The 17249-nt window shown below is 34.3% G+C and overlaps 2 protein-coding genes across 3 annotated transcripts; both read left to right on the forward strand.

Moving 5' to 3' along the window:
- Positions 1-5122: 5122 nt before the first annotated feature.
- Positions 5123-9070, forward strand: LOC133862371 (uncharacterized). 2 transcript variants are annotated; one of them, XM_062298159.1, is made up of 5 exons: positions 5123-5311; positions 6775-7616; positions 7701-7888; positions 8535-8707; positions 8833-9070. In XM_062298159.1, the coding sequence occupies exons 1-5, from the start codon at positions 5178-5180 to the stop codon at positions 8945-8947; spliced, it is 1452 nt and encodes a 483-aa protein (XP_062154143.1). In that variant the 5' UTR covers positions 5123-5177; the 3' UTR covers positions 8948-9070. The 2 variants fall into 2 exon arrangements, with proteins under 2 accessions (XP_062154143.1, XP_062154141.1); XM_062298157.1 differs by having other exon boundaries at positions 6775-7888.
- A 6778-nt stretch (positions 9071-15848) lies between these two features.
- On the forward strand, positions 15849-16625 carry LOC133863616 (cyclin-dependent protein kinase inhibitor SMR1). The gene has a single exon (XM_062299647.1). It carries the CDS (start codon positions 15949-15951, stop codon positions 16360-16362), a length of 414 nt encoding a protein of 137 aa, XP_062155631.1. The 5' UTR covers positions 15849-15948; the 3' UTR covers positions 16363-16625.
- The last annotated feature ends 624 nt before the right edge of the window (positions 16626-17249 follow it).

The following is a 17249-nucleotide window of genomic DNA, read 5'->3' on the forward strand; positions in this document are numbered from 1 at the left end:
TAATATACAACTTACTTATATCTACACTTGTTCTCAACTTATAAAATACTATATACATATACATAAAGCCACATCTGCCATCCATATATTACAACTCAAAGCTTTAAATAGGCCTTAAAGTCTGTTTTGCTTAAGCTTGGTCGGCTGAGATATTCCCTAATACCCACAACATCTCCGACATGTGGCTCGGTCGATTGAGGCTTTAGCTCAGTTGATGGAGACATTCCAAATATTTCCAAAATCCTTCGTCACCCTACTTGGTCGATTAAGACTATCACTTAGTCGATTGATATCATGATTTTTTGCACTAAATGTGGGTCAAGTCATGTCAATTTAGTCTCTTAACACAGTTCGGTTGATTGAGTGCTAACACTCGGTCGATTGAGATCACCTGCCCTTCGCCTGGACTGTTGATTTTCCCGTGAAAAATCAATCTGACACATGGCAAAACCCTAGCTCGGTTGATCCAACTTGATCGTTACTTTCCCTCGGTCGATCGAGGCCTGTGCGTAAACCCTAGTTTTTGCGTTTTTTACCCTGTTTTTCGTACCGTTATGACCTAACGGTTACAGACCTTACTGTGCTTTTTTTTTTCCCTCCCCCCTAATTAAAATGGCAAGGGGGGCGACCAGAATGACTACTCTAACTGAATGTGACCATAGTAGCACATGCCTGCTAAAAACTGCACATGAAGAACCTAGATCATGGGAATCAAGTGCACCCTCAAGTTTGATGGAGCCAAAGCCTGACTCAGCTCCATCACGACATCATTAAGACCCTAAGGCGACTAATAATAACTAGGTTTGGGGGATTCCTATTGTGGGAATTGAACCCTCGCCCTAGTACTTGCTTAACCACATGGGATTATCTTGAGACAACTGAACCACCACCACTGATGGTGGACCTTACCGTGCTTGACATGACATAGCATTGCTCATGATATATTTTTATTTCTTTTTTCTCTAAGTTTTTATTTATTTATTTATATTTTTTTTTTGAAACTCTTAATTTTCTCCTAAGTGTTATCAAACATGTGTCAAGTTGTCGTTTGCAAATTAATCACACTACCGTTGAGGTTTGAACTATCAAAACCCTAGACTTCTATGGCACCACTAAACTTCTATGAATCATACTATGGAACTTATCTCACTTTAAACCCTAAAACTTTCTATTTTTTTGGGAAAAAAAAAAAAAAAAAAAACCTATGTTTCATTTTTTGGCAATCTCATTCGAACGAGGCTTTTTGAGTTAGTTTCATTCGAACAACAGCCCTAATGTTTGAACGAGAACACCAATCCCTGTGTTTTTCGACATGAAAATCACTCAAAAATCTGAATTTTCTCCTCATCATTCCCTTCTCCCAAACCCTAGTACACATTACCAACCAAAATACAACCTCAAAACAACTTTCATAATACTGAAAATCTTATCTCTTAACCAAAACCTTAATCTCAATTTTCTCCAACTGACAACACAACAACAACACTGATCAAAACCTCAACACCCTCTATACATCACAACCACAAGCTTCAATCAACACAACCCAACAATTACAATTTCAAAACATCACAACAAAAACACTTCACAACAATAATCAAACTCTTTTTCTTCAAACTTAACATTATAATTTCAAAACAACAACAACAATCATATCTTCAACTCTATCAAAACATTAACATCAGACTTAAATCAAAACTTTAACAATAAATACACAATACTAAACAATGGTATGGAAAAACCGATTAATAGTTCACCCCTTTGAAGTTCCACGCTCATTGTTTCCTTCAAGTCCTCTCGTTCTCTCTGTCACCATCACTTTCCCTTTCTTGCTATGTCTTGTTAGAAAAGATAAACGAAAGCATAAAAACGAAAATGCTCTTAAGGCGCGTTACAACGTCGCTTTCCTTAATAAATTATTTGCCCCCACCAGAAAGGTATGCAAAAAGGTTACAACAAATATTTACCTAAGAAGCATCCTATGGTTTAGATTAAACCACTAGATCGATTGATCATGACCATCTAAGTGTGCCATCAAAGCGCCACTAGCGCCCTACAACCCACTGTCACATGCGCGTGTGCGTGGTACTAGAGTATACACGTTAGAGTATACACCCAAGCATTACTTTAAATGCTTAAAGTGTGTTGGACCTTATAAATATCAACTTCAGTTTCTCTTTTTCCCATGTGGGACTATCTTCATTTAATGCTTTTTAACACATTCCTTTTAAATCATTCCCAAGACACAAAATAAATATATATACATATTAATTTTAAAAATATTTTAACATGTCTACCTCTCTCTCTCTCACTAAACTTCCCTCCCCCATTTTTTTTTCCTCGTGTTTTAAGCTCATGTTTTATGCTTGAGATTTTAATCTCGTTCTAACGACGTGACATTGCATTAAATTAAGTGTCACATCTTACCTAATCCGCATGTGTGACGATCTAGACCGTTGATCTCCACCTACAGCTCTTGTGGGAAGATGACAGGTGGAGATGCCATTCTACTTCAAATGAACACGTGACATGTTTGAACGAGATTTTTTAGGATTTAATCTCAGCCGTCCATTTTCTCCCACAAGCATGCAACACTCATATGTAGAGATTTTCTCTCGTTCGAATGACAATACCCAAATTTGAAATTTAACGATTAAAAACCTAAAATTTATCACTCTTTCGATCAAGCACCTACAAGCCTCACCATGCTATATCTATTTATACCATAATTTATTCTTATTTTTATTATATTATTTGTTTATTTGAAATTTTTCTTTTTTCTTTTTTTAATGTATTTTCTTACTTGAACTGCTACAAATATTCCAAGGAGAGCCAACATGGGGGCAAATTCCTCTGGCATGTGTAATCATAGCACAAATGTGTATATTCTATTTCAATCGCGCTAAGTTACATATGAATTACCACAAGTAAATAGAATGCAAATTCGAGCATTACGAAGGATCAGCCAATAAACGAGGTATAAAACGTAGATTAAATAGAATGAGAAATGCTACTTATTCTACACTCCCACACCCTCAGCATTGGATTCATAATTTAATAGTAATTTATTCAAAATTTAATAATAATTTTTACTCTTAAGTCAAAAATATATGCACATAAAAATATGAAAGTAAAAGCGTGTGTAGCATTTCTAAAAATAGAATTTACAATATGCGGGCAACTCATCATGCTCATACCCAAAATATCAAGTATTTCAAAAAAAAAAAAAAAAAAAAAAAAAAAAAAAAAAAACCCAAAATATCAAGTTGGGCCGAGCCCATTTTCCTTCTTTACCAATTACCACCCCCAATCTTAAAATAATTACCGAACTCCCGCCCTCCTCTGGACCAATAGGAATGTAACGGATGTTTGTGGGTTACAGTACTTTTACACTCCGAGTGTGGTTGCAGTAGGGTTTTAAAACCCCTAAAGCCTCATCTTTCTCTCTCTCACTCTCTCTCTCTCTCTCTCGTGTCCAGGTAATGGTCTCGCACTCACTACACTGCTTCTACCTGCTATGCTTCAATTTTCTGTTTATCTTTTCCATTTTATTTTTTTTCAGTTGAAATCCAGTCTGAGTGTCAGATTGATTATGTTTGATGCTTTTGGTTGTTGGGTTTTGTATCTTTTGCCTCATTTTATTGTGGATTATACATGGGTGTGGTCTTAAGTCGTTACACAGTGTTTTTGAGTGTATTCCTGTTAGGAACTGAACCTCTCACTCTCACTCTCAAGCTCTGTGCTTGTGCTAAATTCTGTTGTCATTTCATCAAAGTTTTTCTGCCCCACTTAAAAAGTTCAATGTAAGCATTAGACTTCTTTTATAACTACCTGTTTTGTGTTTCTGGGTCGTGAATGGGTCTGTTCATTTTTACATTTTTGTTCTGGGTCATATCTTGTATGGGGTTCAACCGCTATATGTGACTCTGACTATCAATTCCACAAATTCTGACCCTTCTTGTAGTTCTGCCGTATTGACGATAATTGATTAGGAATTTTTGTTGTGTTGATTCTTTCTCCTCCTTTTTTCGTGGGATGTTGGATTTTTGGTAGGAAGAAATAACTTATAATAGTTAGAGTTAATGTTTGAGTACTTTCAATTAAAAATTGCTGATAACATTTAGGTAATGGAGAGAGAACTAGCATTTTGAAATTTTGGACATCTCAGTTTTTGGGCAATGAAAAACTAATTATGTCTTCAACAGTTTTGTTTGGTTGGTTGACATTCGTGGAAATTCTTGGGATAAACCAAAACATAGAGTTAAAGTCCAGTCTCAAACTAGAAATCTGGAGGGATATGTAAAAGCCCTTGCTAATGTAGGACCCTGTACTGTGAGAGGATAACTTTTGTCTTCAACCACTTTCTTCTAAGATTTGACTTCCCAAAATCCTCAGACTCCTCCCTTTCTGCGTGCTCCAGAAAGAAAATGGAATGTCCTCTGCTGAGATAATATCACTCTAATAACTACACTATAAAGATAACCAAGTAATATTTAAGACTATACTGGAACATAACGCCTGCATTAGGTAAAGTCCACCCTCCAGAGAGGAGATGAGCCCAACGTAGAACATAAATTTAATGCAGCTTCAAAATGTGATAACAGGTGATTCCAGGTAGAATTTTTCCTAGATCGTTATTATTATTATTTTTTTTTTTTGGGTAATCAAGCATCTGGATGCCTATATTGGAACCTGTAGAATATCAACTCCCTTGTCTAGTCTCCTAGCATGATTGCCAGACTGGTCTATAGGGAGGTCATGTGCAGGGCCTTTTAAACGTGCACCATAAATTTTTACAAATGTATATTTTCTTATTTTGATTTCATTTAGACAATCATGCTTATCTGATTATGGTACTTCTAGCTTACGCATGCCAGGAATGGAAATTCTTTTGTGAACAATAATTCGCTAGAGGAGCTCATTTCCTTTTTCTTTCTTTCTTTCTTTATACTCTTGGACGGCTGCGTTCCTCACACTTTTAGTGATTAGTTTTAATGATTTCCTTGTTTTGTTTTCTTCTACTTCTTAATTGCTTTTTTTTATACCCCCTGTGTACTTGATTGCGCTTTGCGTTTTTAATAATATTACTCTTATCAAAAAAAAAAAAAAAACAATAATTCTATAATACTGGTTGTGTTACTGTAGCTTTGCGATCTAAAGGTGGTGAGCTTCTAAACATCATGCATGCTGTGAAGGGTGGCTGGGTTGGGCAGACATTTGCCCTAGCTAGAGGGAATGGGTCTGAAGGGAGGAAGTCTCGGATTCGGCGTTCAAAGGAGGAGAGGAAGGCATTGGTTGAATCCTTTATAAAGAAGTAATTGCATTATAATTTCCCTTTATTCAGAACTTAGCATACAAAAGAAGAAGAAAAAAAATTGGCTTTATTCTAATTGCTGCTATGGTACCCAGTATAGATGGTATAAAGGCATTTCATAATCATGCCTGCCATCCCTGATGATTCCAACCTCTCCCTCTATTCTTTTGAAAATTGAATCTAGTCCACACTCTTTTCTAGTGTATTATTCTTTTATGTTGTAATGTTTACCAAGCAGCACCGCTTTTCAATTATCATCGTTTACTTGTAGTATCTTACATTGTAATTAAGCAGGGTGTGACAAGTTACAGACAATATGAGTTGTTGGCTATTTCTTTGACCCTTTAACATAGAAGCCAGCTAGAGACTGACTCTAACCACATGCTAAATGAATCTTTTGAAAATTTAAGGAAAGTACATTTGTAGTGGATTGGTAGGTTTGTGTAGTATATTTAACTAACATTGAACCATATACATAAACACAAAATGATACCATTTGTTAATTTTCAGATTATGAAAAACTTCGAAGAGAGACTTCTTATAAGCATCCTTTAGCTAATTGTTAGTAAGTTGCTTCTTATTCTGAGAATCTAATGATATAAACTATTATTCAGCTCAATCATTGTAGCTCAACTGTTATATGTATGTATTGTTTCTAGTAATAACTAATTTCATAATTAACTAAAAGTAAGTCTCTTGGCCTTCATGCCTCATGAAGCATTAGGTCTAAGGTTCAACCCTTCTTGAGTGCAAACAATTCATTGAGGCCATGCTCGTGGGTGAAAACCCTAGCTTTACCTGACCTATGTGGAGGGGGCGCAAAAAAAAAAAAAAAAAGAAGGGAAAACAAAATTAACTAAAGGACTTCATTTTTTATTGATAGGCAAATGCAACTCATGCACCCTTATGGGATTGAACCTGTGATTTTGCTTTCCACGCTTATTTATAGAGTGAGGAGATGCCATTTAAGATAGAACATTTCTGGCTTCATTGCGGTGATGAAACTCATTATAAGTTAATTACTAGGCATTCATAATTTGTTGCATAAATAGCTTAGGAAATTGCTTATTATATTAGTCTATAATTGGTTGTTTTGTAGGACTGATTTTCTATAGGTGTATATTTGGTTCAACAGATACATTTTGTCTTTTAGAAGGATTAGTTGTAAGCTAAAGGTGCAATTCCTTTTGCTTACCCTGTGACTTTCTGCATATGGGCACATAGTAATATTCTTTTTCTTTTTTGGGGAAGAATTGTTTGATGTATACAATTGAAATTCTCTAGGCTAACAAGTTACTTTTATTGTATTTATGTGTACTTTTAGAACCTATGTCACAATTAGTTTTCTTGGATTAATTGAATGCAGGCCTCTGTAAGACTAAATTTTTAGTTTCTATTTGCCATATGCTCGCGAAAATGAGTACGTGCTAAATATACCATTTATTTGGTAAACTTGCTTGCAGGTATCAAAATTCAAACAAGGGAAATTTCCCATCACTTAATCTCACACACAAGGAAGTTGGCGGGTCTTTCTACACCGTACGGGAGATTGTTCGAGATATAATCCAGGAAAATAGAGTTCTGGGTCCTGCCAAGTTGAGTCCAGAGGAACAGAGCAGTTATCAGTTCTTGGAACAAGATCCACTGTGTTCGATTGACACAGAACCTCCAACTATGTCATTAATATCCAATAAAACTCATCTCGTATCCAATCATCAGCAGGATACAAGTGAAGAACAGATCTTATGTTCTGATGGGAATGATTTTAGACCTGACAATCAAGCTTTTGAGAATGGGCGAATCATAAATGGAAGTCAGGTAGATGTGGAAAACAGAAGGTCTGATGGACCAACTTGTGTAGAGTTGCAGGTAAGTGAACCTTCAGAAGCAGACAAATATCTTGAGGAAGAACTTGCAGCATCAATGACGGAAACTCCTGCAACAGAAGAGAAAGAGCAAGTTTTAGTTTCTAATGGGAATTGTACTGTACCAGAACATCAGATGCTTGACAAGGGGCAAACCATCAATGGAAGTCTGCTAGACGTTAAAAACAAAAAATCTATTGAATTGAGATGTACTGAGAACCATGAAGGTGAACCTTCAGAAAAAGAGAGGAATATTGAAGAAAAACTGCCAGCATCTGAGGCTAAAGTAAATCCTATTACAACTGATGTAATAGTTGAGGTGTTTCCATTACGGCCTGTTACTAAGATCACTGATAGCTTGGACGGAATTTTAGAAGAAGCAAGAGAGTTAGATCATCCTTTAGAAGAAAAAGAGATTGAAAATGTGGAGTGTCAACCAGGTAATGGTAGCTTTCTATCTGATGGAATGAATTCCTCAAAGAACCCTAATTTTGGGGATGATAAATCAGTGGCAAATCTTTCAGCTCCAGTGGACAAGGAAGTAGTAGAAGACCTTGCAGAGCCATCATTGGAAAGCTCAAATTGCTCAACCCCTAGAGAAGGTATTAAGCATGATAGTCAAGGCATCAGAGTTCTTGAAGCTGAAGTATCTTGTAATGATGTTGGAACACCCGAAATGTTTGAGAAAAGCCAGGAGCCTACTGTACCTAAGGTGAGTTTGTTGTTGAAACGTGTGCATGTGTGTACGTGCACATGCATTTGAAATTTTTAAAATTCTTAATTTTTTTTTAAATTATACTGTTAGTTAATGAAATCAGTGTTTCTGTATTTGTTTGCTTTTTGTTGGCTATATAAATGACACGCAAGTGAGAAAAAAAAAAAGTATAATTTTGTGGGCACCTTAACACTTTCTGTAAACTCAGCATTTAAATAGCCACCTATCTGTATTCTTAGTGTTCAGTCCTTGGAACATGCTACAGATGCTAATCTACTTTTAAGACTCAAATTTTTCTTAGGTGATCGCCTAAGTTTTGTGCTTGTGTGTAGCTTATAGCTCATGCTTGAAGGTTGAATTTGCATATATGCGTTTGCAGCACATACGGAAATAGGATTTCATCTTATATTTATTAAAATTTTTATTTTTTCATCTTTCAATGATTCTATTAGACTGCAAAGTAACCCCTAAATTCATATCTGAAATTGGAAATATTCAATATTTCTAGATAGTTGGCTTCTCTATAAAATCTTTTGGTGCTGCAGTTCATATTTTTTGCCTTTTTCTCTATTGGTGTTGAAGTGTTGGTCTTGAAAATGGTTGGATGTTATATGTTTGGAATTGTTGGCATTTGGTTTTGCAGGCTGTAAATGCGCCAGATGGCATCCATACCAATATTCAGAATGGTGTTTATACCAGCAGTAGTAGTGTGGATGCAAATACCACCGAGACAATTCTGAACCAACCTAAAGCTGATCTTCAACGCAGTGGCAACTCCCAGAAAGGAATCAAACCAACTTTAGATAGAATAAATCTGTAAGTATCTCTTGTAACTCCATATAGAAATTTGGCTCTTGGATTTTGTAATTCTCTGTTTTTCACAAATTTTGAGCATTTAAACAGATTCATTTATTTGTCTTTTGCTTTGTTTATTTGGACAGTGAATCTTGGGAAGGGACAACTAGAAGATCTGCAAAACCAGAAACAGAAACTAATCCAATTTTGGCTACTTTTAAAGCATTTATAGCTGCCTTTATCAAATTTTGGTCTGAATAAACGCTTGCACTCTGTAGTTGTTTTGATCGTGGATGTAGAGCTATATGGCTGCTAAATATTAGATAATGCCTGGTGTCACTTGGGTGATTCTTATATTAAAATTGCGTGGTTGTTTTTCTTTTATTTTTCCTCTTTTGGGGGGGTTTAACTGTAGCTCATTTGAGCACCAAGTAGATATTCCTTCCTCTCTCTTCCTGTTATCCCCATACATGGATGGTGAAGCTGGGACTTTTTATTTTAATAATACAAAACCACCAAGAGGCTTTTCCAATTGAATTAGGTGACAGAGCTCCTAGGCAATGTCCCGTGAAGAGCCCAAACTCCCTTCACCAGACATTTCTCGAACCATTTTTCCATTAGGGAACTAAATAAGTGTGCATCTGTGACTTGGCTCTTTAGAATTAAAATAATAGTACTCTTCACGTTCATGTCATACTAGTAGACATGACGAGTTTTAAATGGTTTAAGCCACTTAAAACATTTAACGTTAGCGGGTGAGACATGGCTGATTATCTTGACATATGTTGGTTGTGTTTGATTTGCCTCGTTATGAGCTTGTATAATCGAAGATCCTACACAAGGATTCAAATTCTCCAAGCATTTTTTACATGTGAAGGAAATTCCAAGTAAAAATGAAAAAGACGTGTGCATAAAAGAGTAGGTGGCATAAGGTTGAAAATGAATAAGACTATTCTTCACACTTAAGGACGTGGTTTAAGTGGTTGAATATAATAAATGTGATAAATTAGGCGGAGAATTACTCGGTTGAAAATACTATTGAGGTTTAGAGTATTCCTAGTAGTCTCATCAAATTTTCTTTACCAAAATAACTAAAAATTACTTTTCTCTATTCAGGTGAGCCACTTTTTTAAAATTCTCTTAGCAGTTTCACCATTTTAACTATTCACTATCATTATTCTATATAAATAATATTTTTCCAAATTTTCTTTATTCTTTCTCTATTTAATCTTTTTATACAACAATCTACCATACACCTTCATCTTGAGATTAGATCATTGTTAAGAAATTCACAGAAGTTTTCATTTGCTTCTCAACCAAATTCAAAAAAGAAAGAAATAAAAGATAAATGAAAGAACCACAAAGTTTATGTCAGGGACAAAGAAACTTTCATGTCCATGAAATAAGGACATCATCGTGTTAGAGAGATGGGAGATGTGAGAAGAAAATGGGAGAAAAAAAGAAAAAAAGTATGCCGATCATGTGAGAGAAATGAGAAACAAAATTAGTGAGAGAGTTGGTGAGTGAATATTACTTATCAAAATTGGTGAGTATTTTCACTTGCCATAACTTTTTGGTTAAAGTGATGAAGCTGTTGAGAGTAATTTTTTTAGTGTTTTAATCAAATTGACTCATCAAAATAGTTAAAAATTTATTCTGATGAGGCTAATAAAAATGCTATGATGGACTTACTATAATGAAGTTGAAATTCATAACTTTCACGGTATTGGTCTGTGAATTGACATCCCAGCATGCAAAATTAATATTAAAAAAAAGGGAGAAAACAATTCAGAAAAAATCACGAAAGTCGTGCAAAATCTTATTGACTGACCAACTAAACCCGTTTCAGTCCTCCAACAAACCCTAGCCCCAGGCCATGCCATTCAATGATAGCCCAACAACCAGCTAGTATCCAAAGCATCCTCTTTTATTAAATTAAAAATGGGTTTGGTTTGGTCCGGTTTTAATTATAAGACACAAGAGACACATGTTTCAATTCTACCGACTTTAATTTCGGACTGAATTTAGCTTAGGTGCTGTAAAATAAAATTACAGAGATCTTTTATTGTTTTTTTAACGGTCCAGATTTAATTTTACTCTCTCATTTTTTTTTTCAAAAAAAAAATTTGTAATTAAATCTAGACCGTTGAAAAACTATTGTCGGACGTACCCTATGATTCCATGGAAAACAACTTCAAATTTGTATTTAGCTTTTAAAGTAAGACTGAAACGCACACTCTTTGTTTCTGGTATTACTTATTACGCCTTTCTTTTAGCTATTGTATTTATTGCTTTTATTAATACAGTAGATATAAGCATTTAGAAGATACATTTCTATGGCTTCATGGCCATTTATTTACTCGATTAGGACGGGTGCTTTACAATTGTCGAAAAAAGTAATTAAAAATAAATAAATAAAATCTTATTTTGCTTCTGCAAATCCATGTCCGTCAATTCTATTAAAGAGGCTTTATTTTCATCTACTCTCAACAAATTCGAGAAAAAAAAAACTAAGTTAAAGGACATGCCAGCTATATAATTAATTAAACATTACTGATCATATGTAACAGTCCATTTATTGTTCATAAACCTATCTGTACACAAATAGCTTAATATTAATTGAGTAATATATTGTGACACCTTTTCAACAACTTTGTTTTAAAGGAGCAAGAGAAGAAAGAAGAAGAAGAAGAGGAGAGGGAGATAAAGAATTGAAGAGCACAAGAGAGTAGGTACTACCGTACTTGTGTCTTTTTGTGGTTAATTTAGATCTTCACAAATTAGCATTAATGTCGTCTAATTAAGAAAAAAAATACAATATTTAGAAACCATTCTTACAAAGCCATATATATATATATATATATATATATATATATATATATATTCTTTAGTTAATTCTGATCACCTCGATCAGCATTTTATATATATATATATATATATTTCAATAGAAGATAGGGGGTGCTTTTATTACTCTCTCAAAAGACCTGATATCTAGATTATTATCTCACTTGTAAAATTACATCTTCTTTCTTTCTATCTATCTATTTATTTATTTATTTTTCGACATGAATTACATCTTTTCGTACACTATCAAACTGTCACATGCATTAATATACAGTACATTAAAGTTTCCACCACATTCAGAAGAAGTCTATGATGGAGTAAAGAGACTTACTTACCAAATAAGGGCCCGTTTGAAAACCCCTTACCCTCCTCTCCCTTTGGGTTTTTTGTTTTGAATGATTGAAAAATAAAATTGATGTGATATAAAGTTGAAATAATTTATATGAAAAAAAGAAAAAATTGTGTTGTAGTGAGTTTTTTATTTAAAAAGTAATAAAAAAGTGTTGATGCGATATAAAAAGTGAAAAAAGTTAAGAATGTTTTGAAATTAATGTTTTTTTTTAGAGAAGTGAAGGGAAGGGGAGAGAAGGGGAAAGTGGTTTTCAATTGGGGATTAATTAATTAGTAACTTCTATAGGATATTTCAAGTGAAATAGAAAAAAATTCATTTTATGGTCCAAATCTATTAGAGTTTACAAATTTAAAATTTTGAATGACGTGAAACAATGTACACCGTTAGATACAACAACAACCAAAATATTTACTGTAAAATAATTTATATCCATTTCAATAGGTCATGTTTTAAAAGACTTCATTGTTTTTCAATTATAATGTACGTTCTAGTAGCAACTTAGACGACCCTTTTCTCATGGCCGTATCATAGCAAAAGATCATTAGTATTTCGAATATTAATTATTTCACGTTTGGACTTCTCTTATTATGAAGGAGTTTGAACTCACACGTGAGGAAGAGTTCACCCCTTTCTTTTAGAATAAATAGTGATTTAACATTTTTTTTCTTCCTCTCTACCAGATTAATTAATTAATTAACACATGGGCATGCATGCATGGTTAATCACATGTTAGCTCATGTGATTAAGCCAGACATTCTTAGAATTACAGTTAAAAAACAGTTGTTTCTTCAATGATCGATCAGCATGCAAGGAAGCTAGCCAGCAAAGGAAATGGAATCAATCTATCTCGAGTTGTAAATTAAACTGTCTACTTTATGCTCTACTACTTTTATTTTTGGTGGGTACTTTATGCTACTTGAAGTGAAACATATTTTTGGTGCCATGTGGGCATGTGATCCATATGCTGGCTCCCTTTTTTTTAAATTAATCAGCTCCGGCCAGATCGAGTCCAGTCAAAGAAGATGATTAGATGAACCAACATTAATCGATCTCTCCATCTTTTTGTGATTTGGGTGATCTTCGATCTTCTTCATAAAATTAACAGAAATGGTGATTCTCGATCAAGGCTAAGCTAGCTTGTTCTGAACTCCTCTTCACGATCTTCCTTTGTATCTGGGGGTTTCTTCTTTGTGGAAAAGACACACAGAATATAAAAATGAAACGAGGAAAAGGACGTCATACTTGTTGAGCAAACTTGACATGAGGAATATATAAAGTACTAGAGTACTATTAGTGGCGCTTAATTAAGGAGGTAATTAATTAAGATCTGGAATGTGTCATTGTCTGCCTCATCACTTGCATCGAAGTTTACGCTGCCGTTACCTAGGAGAGTGCATACATTTTCGTCACCTATCATCTTGCACGTACGTGACGTCTATATATATATAATGACCAACGAAAGCTACATTATACTATATTAATTAATCATTTACTTCTTTTTGTAATTAATTAGTATTATGTATTTTTAAGAAAATCAATTCTTTTTCAAATAACTTTATATAGATAAGTTCAGAGATATAAAATCAAATTTTTAAGAATAAACTAAAATTTTTAAGTTATTTGTTAATATTTTTGTTTTTAGAAGAGAATAATAATTTTAACACACCAAGCTGAAGCTTTTATTTTAACAAAGAATAATGTTATATACTAGACCCTCATTTTATTTTTTATTTTTAATTTTGAAATGACTGACATGAAAATTCACTTAAAACACGTCATGTTAACAGGTCGGGGTGTAACGTAGCATTACTCAACTTTAAATATTATTGTAAAATTTTTTTAAAAAAAATGATGAGTTAAGAAATGGTTGATGGATACGTGTCATTCCGTGGGAGGATGATGGCCTGTTGAGACATCATTATTAAAAGGAAACGTAGAAAAGAGGTTTTAACTTTTAATATATATAAGGTGATGATTAACGGTGAAAACCAAGCAAAGCAATTAGGCGGTGGGTAGAACATTTGAGAGTCAGACAGAGAGACAGTTCACGTGCAAAGATTCAATTGCGATAATGGGTTGGTATTTGGTAAACCCAATCCAAACCAACTTCCCCAATTTTATATGTACGAATTATGATGGATTACGGAGCGAGAGATCATACATAAAGATCTGGTAGATGCCCGTATTCAAGGCTCTCAAACGGTATCCTATGCTCTATATATATATATATATATATATATATATATATATATGCAATTTGGAGACACAAAGGAAAGATACAACCAAATGGGCATGGACTATATGGAGCCGTTTTCCTTCTACAGTATCCCTTTACCTCCACGCGCCCTACCTCTTCTATGCCATTGATTCAACTCCACTCGATCTCCAACGTCTAGGAATTAAGTACCCTTCTTTTATTTATTTCTGTGCCCAAAGTCAATTCATTAGATAATCTATATAATTAGATATAACAAAATAAAATTTAAATTATAAAAAAGGAATTAATGATATATGCATTGAAAAAAATAATAATAAAATCTATCACGTATGTAGCTTATCTCAATATGTACATATTTTATAAGAATAATATATAACTTAATATATCATATTAGCAGTACAAAAATCTGTTTTCAAACAACAATATTGATCATTAATCATTATATCAGCAATTATATATATACCATAAGGTCGATTAAAATTAATATTGCGATATTTTCAATATTTTGAACAGTAAAGTAAAATAATTAATGCTATACTAACGAAATTAAATTCCAACACAATAATTAACACATATTAAAATTGACGTTCTTTGTTTTTCTTTAAAAAATATATATATATATATATATATATATAAAATTTGCATTGACAATTTGGCATGATTATGAAATTATGAATGTTAACTGCGCCAGCTGTGCTTGTGAGTACAAACGCACCTTGGGAGCGCGTGGGATGGTATTCGGGCAGCAAAGTTACAACCTTTTGCCTCTAACGTAAGATTTACGTTCCACATTTCAATCGGAAAAAGCAAAAGGGCATGAAATCAGATGATGCAAGGCGGTTTTATCCTATGCGGTCGACCTCAAAGCTCACTGAGAAAGCCGCATTGACACGCAACCCCCCCCCCCCCCCCCCCTAAGAACAACTTTGTCAATTTGTTGATAAAACTTGTGGCTATCTCAAACACGTTTTGGTACCCAACTGTCATTTTTGGAAGCACTAATAATAGGGATTTGGTTTAAGGGCGGTAAAAAAAAAATAAAAATAAAAAATTACGAGCTTTTTTAACCGTCTAAATTTAATTCCAAATATACAGCAGCTAATAATAGTATCAGTGTCTTATAAGCTCATCTTAATTGGCTTTAACTCGGTTAATCTGTAATGGGAAAATTGATTAACATGCTGACTAACACACAGATTACATACTATAACGACATAGATTTGTTATTAAATATGGTAAAACTGTAATCATAAAGAGTAGAAATTACTCAAACCCCAATACGCCAAAGTAAGTGGCATAGCTCAGCCAAATCTCTCAGCTGCCGGGCTGCTTCCTATCTTTAATTGTTAGCTAAAATGCCAAATCCCACCACCCTGCAACAACCCAACTTATTGCCCTTAATTCCTATATAATCAAAAGACGTAACAGTAAAATTTAATATTTGACATTTTTTTTTTTTTTTTTTTGTAAGTGCTAATTTAAATGCTGATTTTTACTGTTATATTATTTACTTGTAGGAGAAAGAGTCTACTAAATATCTTTGCTAAAAAAAAATAAAATAAATAAGAAGGGTGTGAAAATACAAATAATCTCAGTGATTTTGGTCGGTTATAAATTTATAATGGGAGACCCAGGTCATTTTCCTAACTAGATAGAATAAAGAACCACCAACGACCTCTCTCTCTCTCTCTCTCTCTCTCTCTCTCTCTCTCTCTCTCTCTCTCTAGACTACTGTACCTGTATTTCCTTATAACGCACGCCTCCCCCAGCTCTTTTTTCCTACATAAATACCCGACGCCTCACCTTCATTTCCAACCCTTCACAGATTAACGACAACGAACGACGACCATGTCCACCGATCTCGAATTCTTGCACGACTTGTCCAAAATCCGACTGCTCACCGTCAAGACTAGAACGACAGCGCAAGCCTCCAAAGATGCCGCCGCCGACGATATTGGTGGAAACGTGGCGGTGAAGCCGCAAAAGACGGAGGAGGAGGAGGCAAAGGAAAACAACAACAACAACAACAACAACGAGTGCCGGACCCCAACATCCGAGGAACATAGAATTCCCAAGATCCTAGATTGTCCCCCGGCGCCACGGAAACCCAGAAGGGTGCCCTCATGCAAAAGAAAACTGTCTCCGGAGGTCCAATTCTTCGAGATCGTGAACCCGGAAGAGGTCGACGCGTTTTTCAGATCGAGCTTCGAGAAGATTTCTGCTATTACGTCTGCCAAGCGAAGCTGCTGCCCATGTAAATGATCATCATCGCTGCCTGCCAAGGTTGAAAATTTTACACGAATATTGTTATTATTATTATTATTATTATTATTATTTTTTCCATTTCTTTCCCTCTTTTTCTTTGTTGTTATAAATTTTTATATATTGTTTGTAATGGCCGGTGGATATATATGGTTGATAAATACGTTCATATATATCCCACTACTGCATGAGATTGGATTTTAGGGTAGTCCTTAAATTTGGGATCTGAATTTCCTTGGTTATAAAAGCAGTTAATTAATTGAGTTCTTTGCTTTTTCTGGTGTTTGCAATTTTAATCTCTTGGGTTTTAGAGGAAGAAATTTGCAGTTTTGAAAGCATGATTCAATTAATTCACAGAGAAAGAGTTGATGATTTGGTAGCAGAAATTATTGGTTGCTTGCTTGCTTTATCTAATTATTATTGTTTTGTATGTATTAGGAAGATCATGAAGTTCGACAATATGAATTATTTAATTTTGCTGTTGGTTAAGATGGTTGATCTGTCTTGTGTTTGACATATTATGTTGAGTGATTGACACGGCTTCGGATTAATAGATTAAACTTTGAATATTGTCAGAGAGAGAGAGTTTTGTTGGTATTGATAACCACAAAAGGATGCAATGTGGAATATGATCATGCACCACCACTATTCTGCATTGAGTAGGATAAAAATATTTTGTCGCTTTCAGAAATGGGCCAAAAATGAAAAAATAAAAAATAAAATAAAATTGAAAAGAACAGAACGTTAATTAATTTAATTACATCATCTTTGGGTCAAAACTCGATCGGGTAGTTAGTTAGATAGACTATCCGCCGTTTCATTAGTCAACCAGCTTCAATTGGCATTTTGGCAATCCCTTCAACGGTATTAATTTATGAAAACGCCTC

The sequence above is a fragment of the Alnus glutinosa genome, chromosome 3, assembly GCF_958979055.1.
Source record: "Alnus glutinosa chromosome 3, dhAlnGlut1.1, whole genome shotgun sequence".
NCBI classification, from domain to species: Eukaryota; Viridiplantae; Streptophyta; class Magnoliopsida; order Fagales; family Betulaceae; genus Alnus; species Alnus glutinosa.